The sequence below is a fragment of the Mastacembelus armatus genome, chromosome 1 (assembly GCF_900324485.2).
Source record: "Mastacembelus armatus chromosome 1, fMasArm1.2, whole genome shotgun sequence".
NCBI classification, from domain to species: Eukaryota; Metazoa; Chordata; class Actinopteri; order Synbranchiformes; family Mastacembelidae; genus Mastacembelus; species Mastacembelus armatus.
Genome location: NC_046633.1, coordinates 5,665,240 through 5,683,180, shown reverse-complemented (window position 1 = coordinate 5,683,180; position 17,941 = coordinate 5,665,240). Strand labels below are relative to the sequence as shown.

Below are 17,941 nucleotides of genomic sequence, written 5' to 3'. Positions count from 1 at the left end.
TAATAAATATGCTTCTTGTATTTAAAGTTGTGAAATGATATCTGTTTTTAAAACTTTCAAAATCAGTAAATAATTGAAACGAAATGCGTGATGTGTGATGTTTTAATAATTGTACAGTCACTCGTTTATTATAGTGACTATGCTATATATTTTTGAAATAGTTTTTGTTTTTGATAAATACCTTTTCGAATGTTTTTTATGTTCTATACTGACAAGTGCTTCTACTATTTTGTCCATTTGATTTGTATCAGTGAGACCAAGCTAAATAACAGAAACAGCTCTCATTGTGGGAGAACAGTCTGACAGCATCACAAACATCTTTTTTGGAAATGACCACACAGTTGACTCAACACCTCTCTTTCATCAGACACTGAACATTATCACCCCTGTGAGATGACGATTTATTACAGGACTGTTGTGTTAGACAGCTTTTTTTTTTAGGTAGGTGGTTGTAGTACACTTCTAGTAGAGCGTATAAGACATAAATAATCTTTCATGTTAATGTATTTAGTATGAATTTTGCTGAGATGCAGAAAAAGACAATAACCATGTAAATAAAAAATATGTATTTACATCTTATTTACTCTCATTTAAAATGGAACTCCAACATATCCGTTTGGTGCTAGTTTAAATTATTATTATAATTCTTTCACAATTTATATGTGAAGTTTTAAAAGTTGGCTAAAAAAAGTGAGTGACCACCCCATCTCTTCCCGCATACGGCTGTACAACACCGTTATGACTAGGAGAGCAGAGGTCGCTTCTGATTGGCTGTTCCTGTAGAACCCTTCAGTCTCACTATCATCACTCCATTGAGCGGACCAATCAACGGCCCTCTGACGTCAGTCACCTCTCCTCTCGCCCAATCAGGTTGCTCGATATTAGTGCACTTCACCAGGACGGCCGCCTCTCGCTCAGGTAGACGGGACACACGGAGGAAAGGTGAGGATTGAACGGCGTTTTTGACCAGAGATATGACATTTAGCTGGACTTTGCGTTGCAAAGGCAAATGCTTATTCGTTATTTAGCTATTTAAACCAGCAATGGAGGCAGAAATTTAGGCTGAAAAGGATCTAAATGATACTTAGGCGCGAGATATCTGAAACATCGGTATGCAGTTAGTGTCACTGCGCATGCTTGGGATAGTGTTTATTATTGTTTTTTGTAATGTAGACAACACTTTTATGGACAAAAGTCTTATTACCATGTAAAAAATCTATAGTCTGTTAAAACTTGTTTAAGGTTTAATAAGTTTAGATGTGGTAGTAATAAACTGATAAAAGTGTTGTGAATGTACATCAGACTGTTATAATTGTTGTTAAATTATAACTGATACACAAAGTTAATTGGATTTCTTTGGGTTTAATTTGTTGCGTTATTATTTCTGTGTTTAATATGTCTGCACTGTGTCTTTACTGCCATAATTGCATCTTCTTACCCCTAATATGATTTTGGTCCTTTTGTTGTTATGCTATTATATGTAGTGTCTGTTGTCTCTGTGTCTCTGTTGTGTTACCTTTAAGTTTTTCTTCTCTTCTATGTCCTCACGTTATTTTACTAGAGAAAGTGGAGTAACATGACAACAGTAGTGGTTGGCTGTCTATGCTGAGCCGTAATGTTAAGAAATATTTTCCCAGTACTTTAAACCTTTAAAAACATGAGGTTATACATATAAGGCTGTTTTCTTTCTTGCAGTTGTCTGGCATTGTCCATCATGGTGGTGAACGGCACTGCACACATCTTGAGCTCTGCCTACCTTGCAGTGGAGTACGTAGACGCAGTGCTACCAGAAAACCCCTTGCAGGCCTCCCTGAAACTTGCTTGGGGCTACATGCTCAACAACTACACCAAGTTCCAGATTGCCACATGGGGGTCGCTCATCGTCCATGAGTTCATCTACTTCCTCTTCTGTCTGCCTGGTTTCCTCTTCCAGTTCATGCCATTCATGCAGAAATACAAGATCCAACAGGTTTTGTGTTTTTGGTTGTTGAATATGATTTTTAATTTTTACAGTCATAGGTTGTTTTAAATAAACCTTCCCTCTGCACGCAGGACAAGCCGGAAACATGGGAGAAACAGTGGAGATGTTTCAAGATGCTACTCTTCAATCATTTCTTTATCCAGCTGCCATTGATTTGTGGGACTTACTACTTCACTGAATACTTCAACATCCCATATGACTGGGACTCTATGCCACGCTGGTCAGTGTGATAACAGTAATACACAGCTTAGTGGTACTCAAGATACACATCGCTGAAGAGCAGAGTATTTATATAACTTCAGCACATACTCATTTGCAGTTGTCATAATCAGGGTGTGAATGAAATGTGGACTTTAGAATTACATTTTCATTGTATGTGTATGACTAATACCTTATGTTCTCATTACTTCATGCTTTCACATTGAAAAACCTTTTGAACTGAGCTAATGGCTTTATCTTTAATTTTGTTGGTGAGAATAAGTTACTGAGTTTTTTGCTGCCTCTCTCCAGGCCGTACCTGCTGGCTCAGTGTTTTTGTTGTGCTGTTGTTGAAGACACCTGGCACTACTTCCTCCATCGTCTACTGCATCACCGCAGGATCTATAAATACATCCACAAAGTCCACCATGAATACAGTGTGAGTGAAACACACAAGTGATAAGATAAATAAACAAAAAGACTTCAAGTTATGGTTAATCTCTTAACAGTAGAGTTATTTATTACTGAGCTGTTTATTAAACACATATATAAGTCTCTCTTCTGTCCTTCAGGCTCCCTTTGGCATGCAGGCAGAATACGCCCATCCTGCTGAGACTATCATCCTGGGTGCTGGTTTCTTCATCGCCATCATGATCTTCTGTAACCATGTGTTCTTCCTGTGGGCCTGGGTGGCTTTCCGCCTGATGGAGACCATTGATGTCCACAGGTAGGACACAAAAACAGTTCCCACATACATGTGCATACTCTTTCTGTGTTTCATTTTGCCTGTTGCCACACTCTTGTTCCTGTTTTGGAGGAAAATAAATAATATAAATAAAGTACATTTTTATAGTTAATGAAGCAAGACATAACAGTACAATAACACTTAATACCCTTCAATGCCTCTTTGTTGAAAAGGTTGTGTTGTTTCTGCTCACTTCAAAATCAACCGGTACTGAATTTCCACAGGGTTTTGCAAAACTTGTGCATACAACTATACAACTCAGTACAGTGATTTTTCACACACATTCACTGGAGGAACAGAGCAGCAATTGGATCACTGTGTACAATGAACATGTTTCTCATCACATTAGCTCTGTTGATAAGTTATAAGGTCAACAACTAGGGGGCGCAAGAACAAAAGATGTTACTGTCATACACCACTAATTGGTGACACTTATGTTTTGATAGTTTTATTGGATGTAAAGTATAAAGAACTCCAATGACATTATTCTGCACAGGCACAACTAAAATATGTTACAAATCATAGAAGAATAACAGTCTTTAATACAAGAGGGTCTCTTTCTTTTTCATATTCCCTGTCAGCGGTTATGACATCCCTCTGAACCCGCTCCACCTTATCCCGTTCTACGCCGGTGCCCGTTTCCATGACTTTCACCACATGAATTTTGTCGGGAACTACGCCTCCACCTTCACCTGGTGGGACAGGCTGCTGAAGACTGACAGCCAGTACAACAAGCACATGCAGAAACAGGGAGCCAAGAAGGAACAGTAAAGGACTTACACCTGCGTTCACACTAACACACCTGGTTTGTCAGGAGGAAGAAAGACACAGTCTCACAGTGAGCACACAGAGAGTTTCTACTTTTCTCTCAGTACACTTGAAAAAACACACACTAAAGGTGTACTGTAAATGAATGAACTCTGCTGTGGCCTGATTCTGAATCAGACAGCGTATTGACATTGGTCTGCCTTCTGTGCCTTTCTGCAAAAAAAAGTGTTGTTGCTGCTGGCTGAATAAAAACATCAACATCATATTGATTTGCCAATTTGATCAGTTGCTTTGTTTGGTCTTTGAATTAAAAATAGCTGTACCATGACTGTTGAGTCAGATACCGCTGAATGTCTCAGCACTTTAGCACTTCCTCTTCAGTTAAACTGAATCACAATGACAGTTTCTACTCTTAAGCTACAAGTCTAGAACAAGTCAGGCATGTTTTATGCAAACATACATTTTTGATGAAAAGGGATTGGCTCATATGGAGCTGGTTGTTCAATCCTCTATTTTGTTTAAGAGTGTAATAAAAAATAAATGCTGTTTTAATTTTTACAAAAAGAAACCTTGACATGTTTTTTCTTTTAGAATAAAATATTTGAACAAGTTTAAGCGGGTGTTGGATTTTGTTGAGCTGCTTTGTCAAATGAATGTAGTCATATGTTTCCCACTGAATTAATATTTTTTTCTAATATTGACACATTTGCTCCAAAACTGGGTTCACTGACCCAGTTGAGGCTTGGATGTCCATGTCTATGTTTAGCGTCACAAATCAGAAAGTGCTCTCTTTGTTGAGCTGTTGCGAGGACTGTAGTTTGATAAGGAACTCTTAATTTCATACCAGTATACACCATAGGTTCTCTTCATCTCCTCTGTGCTGCACTGTCACACCCCTACAACCACAACCATTACACACAGCTGCATCAAGTCAGGTGACAGCAGCAGCTACTAAACAGGATGTGGTATATTTTTGGAAATAAAGTAACATCAAGTAAGTACTCATCTTTCCCTGGGTTATTGCCATGTCACTATTTATTCTCCCCTAACAATATTTATTGAGCCAAACATGAATTCATTTGCATTTTACCTCTGGTTATCTTATGTTTTTGGTGTGGTATGTATTTGATGCTTAGCGTGTAGTATGCAGCAAAACGTAACTGCTTAGTTTTACAGGAGGCTTGAAATAAATGATTGTATAATGTATTGATTAATTTGTTAATCATTTTCCAAATTAATCAATAAAATGTGTGGAATAAGAAAAAAACAATAACAGTTGGTGATTTCTCTAAATTACTAGTTCCACACAGTGATTTCAGTATAGGACAGGAGCTGGTACAGTGGTAGTATCTTTCTGAACTAGAGCCTTAAGGAACCTGTTATTTTTCATATACATCTGGGTAAATTCATATTTCCAAGTAAGATGAAGTCACAGCTGCCTTTGATTCAGCCAATCAAATGCTAGCATGTAGACACATCCCAATGATCAAACATGTTTAAGTTTACTCAAATATTGGAAGGGACATTTCTGTCCTTCCACAATATTAGCAGGGACATGTCCCTACTGTCCACATGCAAATCTATGGGTAACTATATTTGTATTTGTATAGTCATATTTGTATTGAACAGTTTTGGAGTCTGTTCTTTGCTGTTAATGTCAAACAGAAAAAGACTTTATTTTGAAACTCTTGACTGGATGTAAAGCGTGTGCGTGGCTGTAAACTGGAGGTTGACTGGGAGACTGCGCTCAGGTACAGCAGCGCATCTCACGCACAGAGAGCAGGGAGGCAGAGGAGGGAGAGAGAGCACGGAGGGAGATATATTTATAGAGTACTGCGAGGCTGCAGCACAGAGATAAGGCTTGGGACCAGACAGGGCTTAGGGAAAAGAACACACGACAAAAATGAAACAGCTCCTTTCGCTGGTGTTTTTCGGGGCTATAGTCCTGGTCAGCGCAGCCCGTGGCGACAGTGAAATCTCCTTCGAGTACCACCGTTATGAGGAGCTGCGGAAGGCGCTGGTGTCGGTGTGGCTGCAGTGTCCGACCATCAGCCGCATCTACACCATCGGGGAGAGCTTCGAGGGCCGCGAGCTGCTGGTGATGGAGATGTCCGACAACCCCGGGACGCACGAACCGGGTCAGTTTTACGCACACACCAAGGCTCCTTCATAATGCGGTGAATGTGCACCAACCTCCCTTTGTCCTCTCTTTCCTCCCTGGTAGGAATCAGTCACCACACGCTGTGGTCACGCGCACTATGGCGCACAGCAGCTCAGTAGTATCTTATCATATGTGAACGTTGTAGATAAATTACCTGTGTGGCGGATGTTGGTGAAATGAATAGAAAACGGCAGAGGAGGGGGCGCAGGTGTGTCGTGCTGCTGCGTGAGCGCAGGGCCTGCCGCATCACTTCAGAGGAATGTAGATGATAAATTGTGGGGATCAGCCACGCAAATCCGCCATTTTGCTGGTTGATAAGAGTCTTTTCGTGCTTATCCCGAATCGTGATTCTGAGAGAACATCCCAAAGGCGAAGGGTTGTTCCACAGGTCTGAGTCTGAATTGAAGATCCATTCCCAATCAACAGCAGATGTATCAGTAGCGTCGGCTGCGACAGTTCAGGTTGCACAGGGAATTTTGGACTGAGTATGGGATGAAAGTGGAAGTCCTGACATGGTTAGTACAGTTATGATATGGGCCTGACTGGTCATAAACCCCCAGCATCAGCTCCACAGTGTCAGGACTGGATTGCAGCATGACAGAAACCCTAGTGAAATAAGTGATGTCAGAGAATATGAGACCAGCATCAGGAAATGCAAATGTGGCCACTGCTGTTCTTAGATACAATGCACCTTATTCATTGTCTAAAACCACACCTGCATACTGAAAATAACATGGAGTCTGTTTTTAATGTTTGTTCCTTTAAAATTAATTTCAGAGGAGTGTGGCATCTTGAAATTCATCAGATGGTTTTAAAAATGTCAGACAACTGAAAAAGGTCAATGGGTTTGCACAGAATACCTGGGATGTGTCTTACTGGTGTTTATTGTCTGTTCAGACTCTGAAAAGCCTGTTTCCATCTTGAGAAATGGTGGACTGTAAAAAGCGCCAGGCGTAAGGACGAAAGTGAGTCTAGGACTTTGTTTTTCAGTTACTCACAAAGTCTGATGAAACGTTTGATGTCTGATACAACATCCCTGCAGTAAATCTTCCTTCCTGAAGGTGATAACGTCATTTTTTTTTGGGTGTTGCAGATGTTTAGAAGCTGTAGTTTGTGCCACCATTGAAATGTGCTGAATTATTGAGAGGTGTTGTTATTTAACCTAACAACTTCACAAACTATAGCTTCCAAAATGCCCATAAAGTTAAATCAAAACCTCTCTAAGACATTTTCAACACAAACTTAACATATCCACCTTCCGTCTTCCACGAAGGAGGATTGAGTGTATGACCCAGAGAGACATGAAACTGTTTATAAAGGTACACTGTGTACGCCTGATAGTGGGAGGAGCAATGCATTTCTAATGGATTAGCCTGTAGTACATTAAACCTTTCAGATGAACCTTTAATGAATGTCTGGGAATGGGTCAGTGCTTCCTGTCCAGCTCTCCAAACAGAAGCTTTGAGGGTTGTGATGCAGGAAGCCATTAATTCCATCCAACTAATGCTGAGTTAGAGCCCTCAAAAGAAAGAAGAAATTTTGCCTGTAATGCTGAATATGATTTTCCTGTCCAATATCTGTATATGGGGGTTTACGGTACAGAGTATTTTGTGTATTTTGCAGCTGGTCACAGAGTGTAATGACCATACGTATGTACTAAATACGGCCGTAATAGTCTGGTGGGCGTGCGCAGGCATGAGTCACAGTAGCGTTGTGGAACCCTTATTACTACCAGATGAGTTTCCAAGCTGCTCCTTCACCAACAGGGGCAGCACCTCCCCCCTCCTCTCCTCTCCTGTTCCCTCCTCTCCTCTTCTTCCCCTCCTCTCTTCTGAGCAAAACATCCACAGAGAGAAGGAGGGGATGAACCAGAGAAGGAAACAGAAAAGACCTCCAGAGAGTGAAGGAAAAAAAAGATGGTTTCAGCATAAGAGAAAAATAAGATAAATGTGTATTAGACATGAGAGGATAAAAAAATCTCCAAGGGCTTGAAACATCTTTAAGCATCCCTTAAAGTGTCCTACCGATATTTTATGTGACCCTGCAGTGTGTTAAAACTCTGAGGTGGAGCTGAAATAGCAGTTGCCAGGGCAACAGATCGGCTTAGTGGACTGAGCTGACTGGCGGCTCGTGGTTGGCTGGTTCTAGAGGACGACCATCCTGAGCTCGTGCATCTGCCAGTAAGCAGCCATCTGTCATACAATGTGGCACAGGAACTACCTATAGCCAAGATTGTAAACACTCTGGTTACATATTAATATACAGTGTAAGCAGTGTATAGGACAAGAGCAACAGTGTAACGTAACTGAGGCCATTTACTCAAGTATTGTATTAAAGGAGGATATAATCATTGTTTTATTAATGCAATAGGGGTCATGCCATATTTGACTTTTTTCCTTTACATCCGTCTAAATTTTAAAAAATGGAAGTAAACTCAGAAAGAGCAACAAAGGAATGTCTCATCCAGACATGCAGTAGTTATTGTCGGCACAGAATAAATCAACATAGCAGATTTACAATACTGACTTTCAGAATGACAAAGATTGTATATTGTAAACATATGTGAAGAGCATCTTCCAGGTGCTTTTAATAGACACAGGCCACACAGTCGCCCCTCCAGAGAAAGGCCTGGAAGGAGCACAGGTTACACAGACATTAAAGAAGCAAATATCTAAGCAGATCATTCACACATGTAGGGGTAATTGTTTTCATATAAAGCATGATAGGGCATTCTGCTGCTTAATGAATACACATTTATTTTGCTAATTAGGCTGCTGCTATACATTTTCATGATGGAGAAAAAGCCAGGGAAGCCAGATTGAGATGGTTTGGACATGTTCAGAGGAGGGACAGTGAATACATTGGTAAAAGGATGCTGAGGTTAGAGCTGCCAGGAAGGAGGCCCAGAGGAAGACCAAAGAGGAGGTTCTTGGACGTAGGGAAGGAGGACATGAGGATAGTTGGTGTGGGTGAGGAGGATACAGAGGATAGGGTTAAATGGAGGCAGGTGATTCACTGTGGCGACCCCTGAAGGGAGCAGCTGAAAGGAAAAGAAGAAGTCTGTACATATATAATTATACTGTATATATCTATATATGTTTCCACTATAGCTACATTTTGTATCAAAGTATTTTTTTAAAATGTAATGAAAATGTCTCCCACCATTAAACATAGGTGACATGTTTTTTACATTCAAAGGAAGTGTTTATATCTCACAGCTGGCTAATATTTGAGTGTACAAGATCCAAAAAATGGGGTGTTGTCTTCAGGAAAGTGGGCTCCTGCCAAAGTCTATTCACTCTCACGTCTGGAGCTATTTACAAGGCTCCTACAATGAGGAGAAACCCTATCATATAATGTGTTTGGCTTTGTCTGTGAAAAAAAAAAACAGTCATGATAACATGAGGCACTGCTTCATCCAACATGCTGTCGACCATCTCTTGTCATAAGACTCCAAACTCTTTTTCATCAGAATACAGAGGAAGTATGTAATCCCCAGTGAGCACGCTCAGATACTCGAGAGTATAGCAGCTAGAAGCACTACTGGATATGGTCGTATCAAATGACATGTTGAAACATGTTTTTAATAGATGACAGAACAATGGAGGAGACTGTAAACCCAGTAGTTTTGTTGGACAGTTTAGCTGTGAGGACCCCTTTCCTGCTGGCTGAAATGATGGAAAAACAAGATGAAGAAGTAAGGAATGATGACTGTAAAAACGAGAAATGTTTAGGAGTGTGAGGGTGACAAGGGAAAAGAAAAGAGATGAGTGAAAGCATGCAGATGGAAGAAGAGAGAAGGAGAAACGGCAAGAGGATGAGAGAAAGGCCAAAGCATCAGCCAGAGGTCATTTATAATACATCAGACACCCACATGCATCCTCCTCTGCTTTCACTATTTGCTCAATTCTTCTTTGTGTTGTTACTTCATCTACCATGGACTCCTTTCTTATTCTTATTCGTATTTTTTCCTTTTCTTCCTCTTTTTTAAACCACCATTTGCAGTAAATGACCAAAATTCCAGGAATTCATCTTACATTTGGATTTAGGGTTTTTGTTATTAGAGAAGTGTAAAAACAATAGTGTGTATCTAACATGTCTATCTAACTGTATGTGTTGCAAGAAAGTGTGTAGCAATGGCACACAAGTCTGACTTCTGTCTAAGAACTGAAAAGCTGTGACCTGCTTAAAAAGCTCTCTGAAAAAGCCTATTTGTGTTACGTTATGACCTGCACAGTCTTGTCTTGTTTCTGACACTGTTTATTTATTTGGAAATTGAAAAATATAGATAAAAAGAACCACTGCATCCAGTTACAGATGGCAGTAACACAGAAACCAGGAGAAGGTATGAGGGGGCTCATAATATATTAGTATGTCTCTGTAATATCAGATGACAGAGCAGCAGTCATTCAAAGCTAACAAACTGGTTGTAAATGAGTGTGAGTGTACATAAGCACGAGCCAGGCAGACGGACAGTGAGTGAGTGTGTTTACTCAACCTCTGAGTTGATTTGTCTCGCTCTGCACCTGCCAGGGTTTCCACGACAACTGAGAGCACTCTAATGTGGTGCTTCCCTAATGACGTTCCAGCTGCAGTCATTATCACGTGGTCACCTAGGAGACCGTATTGATTACCTGTCAGACACCTTTGATAATTCCTGATAAAGCGTAGGATGACGCAGTCGGTTTTGTCAGCGTCAATGTTAAATTGACCGGTGGAGAGAAGTTGTGCCACATCATCCTCAAATGCATGTGCAGCGTTTAAATGATCTATCAATACATTTCTTGACTAAGAGAAAACTAAAACTATTTTCAGCTGCTGCAATGTGAAAATGTATTAGTTTCATATGTTTTATCGCATTACAAACTGAATACATGTGGGTTTTGGACTGTTGATCAAAACAGATAAGATTAAGCAGAATATGTGTGAACTTGGGCTTAGGAAAACTGTGATGGTCTGTTTTGACAATTTTCTATCATTTTATAGCCTAAGCTATCAATAAGTTACTGTACTCACAACGATAACAAAAGAGACTCTTAGATGCAGTCATAATGTGTACACACAAAAATGACAGCTAGAGCTGCAACTAGGAGATCATATGCTACTCGATAGTTAGAATCCCTTACAATAACTACAGTGCATGGAATAAAACCTGCCACAGCTCAGCCAGGTACACAGTCTGAGTGAGAAGAAGAATAAATTGAGAAAAGAAAGAGAAAACAACATTTGGCTTGAGTGGACAGATTTGTGCTTTGTTCCGCCTACGCACTGAAACATCACGCTTGCCTTTGTGTAGAATTTTCAAAATGTGTGTGTCTTTTTGTTCTAAAAGCAGGAGCAAAACTGTTACATAAGCATGAGTTATCAAAAATGTTAATGATATTAATACAAAGTGTTTTTCATCACAGAGAACGTGTGCAGTGAATTTCCAGTAGCCCTTCTCCCTCTTGGTTTAAATGAATCCAAAGCTAATGTGTTGGGCTGTATAGTTGCTCTAATTATTTCAGCGTGTGTCAACTGTTCTACATGTATGAAACATGTACAGCTCTGCATTCTGTCACGCACTAACATGGACAAAAACATGTTTCTTAATGGAGAAAGGAAGGGTCTCCAGATACTGAGCATCTGTGTAATAGCTTCGATCACAGTAACTCATTTTGACAGTTGGACTTCAAAGTGTGTGTGTGTGTGTGTGTGTGTGTGTGTGGGTGTGTATGAACATGTGACTGTGTATGTTTGACAATGCTGGCAGAGTGCTGAAGCCTGTAAAATTCATTCAAGACAGAAAGAGTTAATTGTTGTCTTGAAATCATTAGTAGCAACTCAGAGCGGAACCAGACTTGAGCATTTAAAAATAACCTGATTTCCAGATGTGTGCTGGGCAGTGTGTATGTGTTACTCACTCATGAAGCCACTAGGACTGCTTTACAAACAAACACGCAAAAGTGAGCTAAAACTTGTTAAAAATGAAAAGACAAATTATGGAAATGGGAAAATATTTGCACACATGAATCTGCATCCTGAAATCAGAGTAAACTAACGTCACATTATTTTAATGAGGTTTAAAATGTAAGCAGGAGAAAAAGAAACCTTGAAAATGTTCAGGACAGTGTAGTAGACCTAAAAAAAAAAATACACACTGAGAGCGACCAATAAATATAAGACACACACAGACTCCCCTCACCGTCTGCTGATCTTCAACTACATGTCATACTGATCTGAACTGCAGATTTTCTTTCCTCATTGCTCAGAGAAGTTCCTTTGTTCGCCTGCTGCCACAGAAAGCCACGAATCTCTGGTGTGTAGTTAATGATGTGTGTGTACAGTAATACTACAACTCCCACTTAGTCATCGTCTTTGTTATTTTGCTGAAGGACTTTATTTATATAGGTCTTTATTGGCACTTGTATCTCTCTCTCTCTCTCTCTCTCTCTCTCTCTCGTCTGTAGGTGTCTGTATATTTTTGAAAGTATGGAAAGAGTAAAAAAAAGAAGCAAAGTTAAACAGTATATGGAACAGATGGTGAGAGTCTCAGTTATGAAAACACAGTTTTTTGCAACATAGAGGTGCCAGTAGCTCTTAAATATAGAACACATATAGAGAGTATGTCATGCTTTTGTGCTCATGCACTTACGTGACAAACATGTTAATTTTGTACAATGCTACAAAAATGTGTACATTGATAATATGGAAAAAAGAACAAATGCAGCTGTATTTATCAGTTGAGTGTCCCACTAATACACTTTTCAAACTTTATGCACCAAGTGGTGACCCAGTCCTCTTGATACGTAACTCCCTGAGAGAGTTATTGATAAGTCACAATACAAGTGATACCCATGGTCAGACTTATAGGTTGCAGGTGTCCCTGAGGATCCCTTTTTTATCATGAGCTGTCCTGGAGTCAAACTCTGTTATGTAATCGAATCTGATTTCAGACCTGTCCCTCCACCAAGATTCAGGCCAAACATTTCGTGACAGCGTCACTGAATAATCCACTGTTTCTTAGTCATTATTGTCCAAACAGAGTTCTAGGCTGCAATGTTCAATTTTGTTTAATCTGTTAGCCAATAAATCAGTGTGCTTGTCACTACTGGAGTGTTTAGATCCAGTTTTAGAGTTGGTCTAAATGGTGTTTGTGTCAAAGATACATTCATTCTCAATTCTCTTCAGTCTGAGCCATAACCACATTGTACAGATGATGCAGTAACACAGCTGGTGTCTTTTTGTTTCCTGCAGGGGAGCCTGAGTTTAAGTACATTGCCAACATGCATGGCAATGAGGCGGTGGGCAGAGAGCTGCTAATCTACCTGGCCCAGTACCTGTGCAACCAGTACCAACAAGGGAATGAGACCATAATCGACCTCATCCATAACACCCGCATCCACCTCATGCCCTCCATGAACCCAGACGGCTTTGAGAAGGCTGCTTCACAGGTGACAAAAACACACTGCCTATATAAGAACCTGATCCAAGGATTTGACACTAGAGACGTATTAGGTTCATAAGACTAGAAACACTGGCTTTGGAACCACAACCGTTGGCTTTATATTACACTTACGCTGCATTCAAGAATGGCAGCTCAACACAATGTTTGAGCTGCACAATGGGCTGTTTAATCATCATCTATTGTTTCCCGCTTAGCCTGGAGAGATGAAGGACTGGTTTGTGGGTCGCAGTAACGCTCAAGGTGTGGATCTGAACCGCAACTTCCCCAATCTGGATCGTATCGTCTACATCAATGAGAGGGAGGGTGGAGCCAACAACCACCTGCTGCAGGACATGAAGAAGGCTGTGGATGAAAACACCAAGGTGTGCACACAGTATGTGATTTAGGGATAAGGCTGGTGTTTAGTCCTATTGTCAACAAATCCCATGAACAGACCAAAACAACAGTACATTGTCTGTGGCTCCGTGGCCATTTATTCCTACTCTTTCAAAACAGACAACAAGCATTAGTCAAACTACGCTATTTTTAGATATGCTTTGTGTTTGGTTGATCAACATTTGGTTCTTTAGTGAATATTTACAGTAGCAGTGACTAAATTCAATAATAATATTTTCATAACAATAATCTGTCAATGTGAAAGGGGTTGTTTACATAGTGATAAACTTATGGGGAATTAACACCCTACTCTGACTTGTTTGCAGGTACAGGGTGTCTGCTTTTTAAAACTGTATTTAATAAAATATGATTTTGTGTATTTACAGCTGGCTCCAGAGACCAAGGCAGTGATCCACTGGATCATGGATATCCCCTTTGTCCTCTCAGCTAATCTACATGGAGGAGACGTGGTGGCTAACTACCCATATGATGAGACCCGCACTGGTACATAATCGCACACATGCACACATGGTCTCATATAAGATTTGTGTTTGTGTTGGGTCTTTCATATATTTGAGAATGTTTCCTTCATTCCTCCTCTAAGGATCAACCCATGAGTACAGTGCCAGTCCAGATGATGTGATTTTCAAGTCTTTGGCCAAAGCCTACTCCATGTATAATCCAGTCATGTCTGACCCTCACCGACCCCCTTGCCGTAAGAATGACGACATCTCCAGCTTCAAAGATGGCATCACTAATGGAGGGGCCTGGTACAGCGTGCCCGGAGGTGACCAAAACACAAAAATGCTTTTGATAAGGATCCCTTATATGTTGTTAGTTAAGAATTAAAGTATGCACTGAAGGGTATTGTTTTACATTTGAAAATGAAGTTTCCAGTGCCTTCTTGTGGACAGTTTAAGTAATAGCAGCTCTCTCCAAATTACTACTATAAAAATGGTGCTACTTATTATCCAACATATTCAACTCTCTCTTTCTCTCTGGTTATAATACTTAACTAGCATTTCTATTTCTAAAAAATGCTTTTGTTTTTGGCCCATTTAACTCTAGAAATGTATGTTCTTACCTAAGAACAGGTAATGTTTGCACTTCAAACACTTGCACTTATTAATGTAGATTTTTTTCTCTCTTCCTTCCTGTGTTTATGACTGACTCATTACAGGAATGCAGGATTTCAACTACCTCAGCAGCAACTGCTTTGAGATCACTCTGGAGCTCAGCTGTGAGAAGTTCCCTAATGAGGACACACTCAAGACCTACTGGGAGCAGAACCGCAACTCACTGGTCAACTACATTGAGCAGGTACAAAGCACAGCAAGACTCAAAAAAACCTCTAGGTTTATTGGTGTAATTAAATGAAAAATTAATTGAAAGTCTTCAGTCTCAAGCGAATTAAATTTTTATGCTGAAAATGAACAGTGGTACATGATACATGTCATGTAGCCCAACCTTCACTCAGTTCTCAAACCAAACTGTCAGTATGCCTCTGTGTGTGTGTGTGTGTGTGTGTGTCTGTGTGTGTACCGTAGGTTCACCGTGGCATTAAGGGCTTTGTGCGTGACCTTCAGGGCAACCCCATTTCCAATGCCACCATCTCTGTGGAGGGTATAGACCATGACATCACCACAGGTATCAGCATCCAGGACAAATTGTGATAACCTAACACACTTTGTTATATTGTACTGCTTTATAGAGATGATGCTGCGGTGCTTCTGTCTTATGGATATAGTGGGTACTGCACCATTTCAGTCAGATTTATGTTTGTTGCACCTGTTCTTCAGTTTATCAGCTGCTCTGGTTGTTGCTTAATTGCATGTATTAATAGGATGATCTGTATTTTGTAGCCAAAGATGGAGACTTTTGGCGCCTCTTGGCTCCAGGAAACTACAAAGTGGCAGCCTCTGCTCCAGGATATCTGACTGTCATCAAGAAAGTGGCTGTTCCCTACAGCCCTGCAACCAGGGTAAGAAACACATACAAATGACCTGACCATAATATTACTCACTTTCAGTGTGTGGTCCTCTTAAAGAAGGAAGGCTGTCACCTGTCGACAATTGTTCAGAAAAGAAACAAAAATCAGTCTTGGTGGGACATTTAGAAACTGAAATCTTTAAAACAAATGTTTTAACAGCTCCACTCTTCGTTTTATCTAACTTCTCACCTGTCACTCTCTTTATCTCCTGTCTTTCTGTCTCAGGTGGACTTTGAGCTGGAGTCTCTGATGGAAAGGAAGGAGGAGGAGCGGGAGGAGTTGATGGACTGGTGGAAGATGATGTCAGAGACACTGAACTTCTAAACTATTTGTCTGATGATCGGACTGTCCACACATTGATGTAATATATTCAGTCTGTGTGCCCGTCCACTCTAAAAAGAATATATTGTCTATTCTTGCTTTTTTCTCTTTCAGTCATGATTTTAATTGATTATATTGTTTATTAATGTAAGAGTTTGCCTCATACTCCTGTAGATTCTTTGAATATCCTGCACACACACTTGATGGAGACAGGAGGAATTTACAGGTTGTTAAATCACAGTGAGATTGGTGTTGATTTCTGTGGTATTGTATTCTTTATCATACACGTCATTGATAAACATGACACCCATCTATATAACCAATGAATGACTGAGTAGCTGTAATTGTAAAAGAGCTGTTTTACATCATTACCATATCACTCTGTCCATGAGAGGTGATACTTTTTCCTGTTTTAAATGTCTCTGTTTCTCCAGGCCTAAGTACAGATGTACTAGTGAAGTACACAAAAAGATACACACCCCTTCACTTCCCAGTAATCCACACACTGACAAATAATCCTTCATCATTTCTTTTCTGTAACATAAAAATACAACACTGCAGTTTTGAGATAATCAGGGACATTAAAAACACCGTGAAATCACTGTAAACATGATATTGTAAACAATCTATACAGACAAGCTAATTTCCCTGTATGTTATTGATGTTAAGATTTTTTTTAACTGATTGCAGCACAGCTTTGATTTCAGCACAAGATGAATGGTTATAATATATACTGTATTTATGAACTAGGTAGGCTATAGCAAGAAATGTGTGTGTTTCTTTTGTAACAAAAATCAAAGAAATCAAGGCCATAACACTTGTAAATCTGCCCTCACCTCAATCTACACAAAGCCATTCCTTTATATGTGCACTACACAGGGAATACCATTAGTAAGTACATATAGGATTCGTTTTTCAAGGATGAATTAACACTTACCTTCTGATACTGAAGGTTCAACTGACTTCATGGAAGCAGTTCACTCAATCTGAGAAAAACAGAAAGTATTTATTGAATGTAAAGCTATATAGAAACATACAAAATGTAAAGATTGAACTGATCAATAAAACTCCCCTCTTTATGTTGTCTGACTGCAGTCTTGTCACCTTTTGTTTCAGTAGCTACCAGACATTAACAGGGATTGTCTACAGGCATGTCCGTGGTGTATCGTACTTCTTAATGATGCTAAATGGTCCACGATGAGGATAAAACCTAATAGGTTTACAAATATTTTTTTAAACTATTCCTCCCTCAGAAGTACTTTCTTAATATTTATAATGGGACCAAGGTTAACATTATGTGTGATACAAAGACATATGTGGATCCTTCCTTCAGAGAGGCTGATTGTAGTCTTGGGTGGGAGTGATAGAAATCACACCTCAAATTTCATAAACACTGTACCACAAAAGATTAAAACAAATTCTGTGAGTTAATTTATTAAACATGTATGAATTAAAATACATTTTGGGGCAGCACGGTGGATGAGTGGTTAGCACTGTTGCCTCACAGCAAGAAGGTCCTGGGTTTGCAACCCAGCCTTTCTGTGTGGAGTTTGCATGTTCTCCCTGTGCTTGTGTGGGTTTTCTCCAGGTACTCTGGTTTCCTCCCACAGTCCAAAAACATGTATGTCAGGTTGATTGGTGACTCTAAATTGCCCATAGGAGTGAGTGTGAGTGTGTGAGGTTGTTTGTCTCTATGTGGCCCTGTGATGGACTGAGGACCTGTCCAGGGTGTACCCCTGCCTTTCACCCAAAGAGAGCTGGGATAGGCTTAAGCAGATCCCCGTGACCCTGGTTAAGGAATAAGGGGGTATAGAAAATGGATGGAAAATACATTTTGCCCACACTACACTTATAAACATGACAAAGTGAAAACTAAAATCTCTCATCTATGCACTCAGAACATGGAATTAGTGCGCCCAAACTTCTTCCATTTCACAACTATTGAGGCCGCTACA

General features: G+C 40.0%; 2 protein-coding genes across 2 annotated transcripts; both read left to right on the top strand.

Moving 5' to 3' along the window:
* Window positions 1–894: 894 nt before the first annotated feature.
* On the top strand, window positions 895–4,243 carry msmo1 (methylsterol monooxygenase 1). Its single transcript, XM_026303740.1, has 6 exons — window positions 895–942; window positions 1,696–1,969; window positions 2,053–2,201; window positions 2,492–2,618; window positions 2,752–2,906; window positions 3,506–4,243. The coding sequence occupies exons 2-6, from the start codon at window positions 1,715–1,717 to the stop codon at window positions 3,693–3,695; spliced, it is 876 nt and encodes a 291-aa protein (XP_026159525.1). The 5' UTR covers window positions 895–942; window positions 1,696–1,714; the 3' UTR covers window positions 3,696–4,243.
* Window positions 4,244–5,463: 1,220 nt separating this feature from the next.
* cpe (carboxypeptidase E) lies at window positions 5,464–16,487 on the top strand. The gene is made up of 9 exons (XM_026303570.1): window positions 5,464–5,830; window positions 13,090–13,286; window positions 13,495–13,662; window positions 14,062–14,179; window positions 14,280–14,462; window positions 14,856–14,995; window positions 15,223–15,322; window positions 15,538–15,656; window positions 15,891–16,487. The coding sequence occupies exons 1-9, from the start codon at window positions 5,596–5,598 to the stop codon at window positions 15,987–15,989; spliced, it is 1,359 nt and encodes a 452-aa protein (XP_026159355.1). The 5' UTR covers window positions 5,464–5,595; the 3' UTR covers window positions 15,990–16,487.
* Window positions 16,488–17,941: the final 1,454 nt, after the last annotated feature.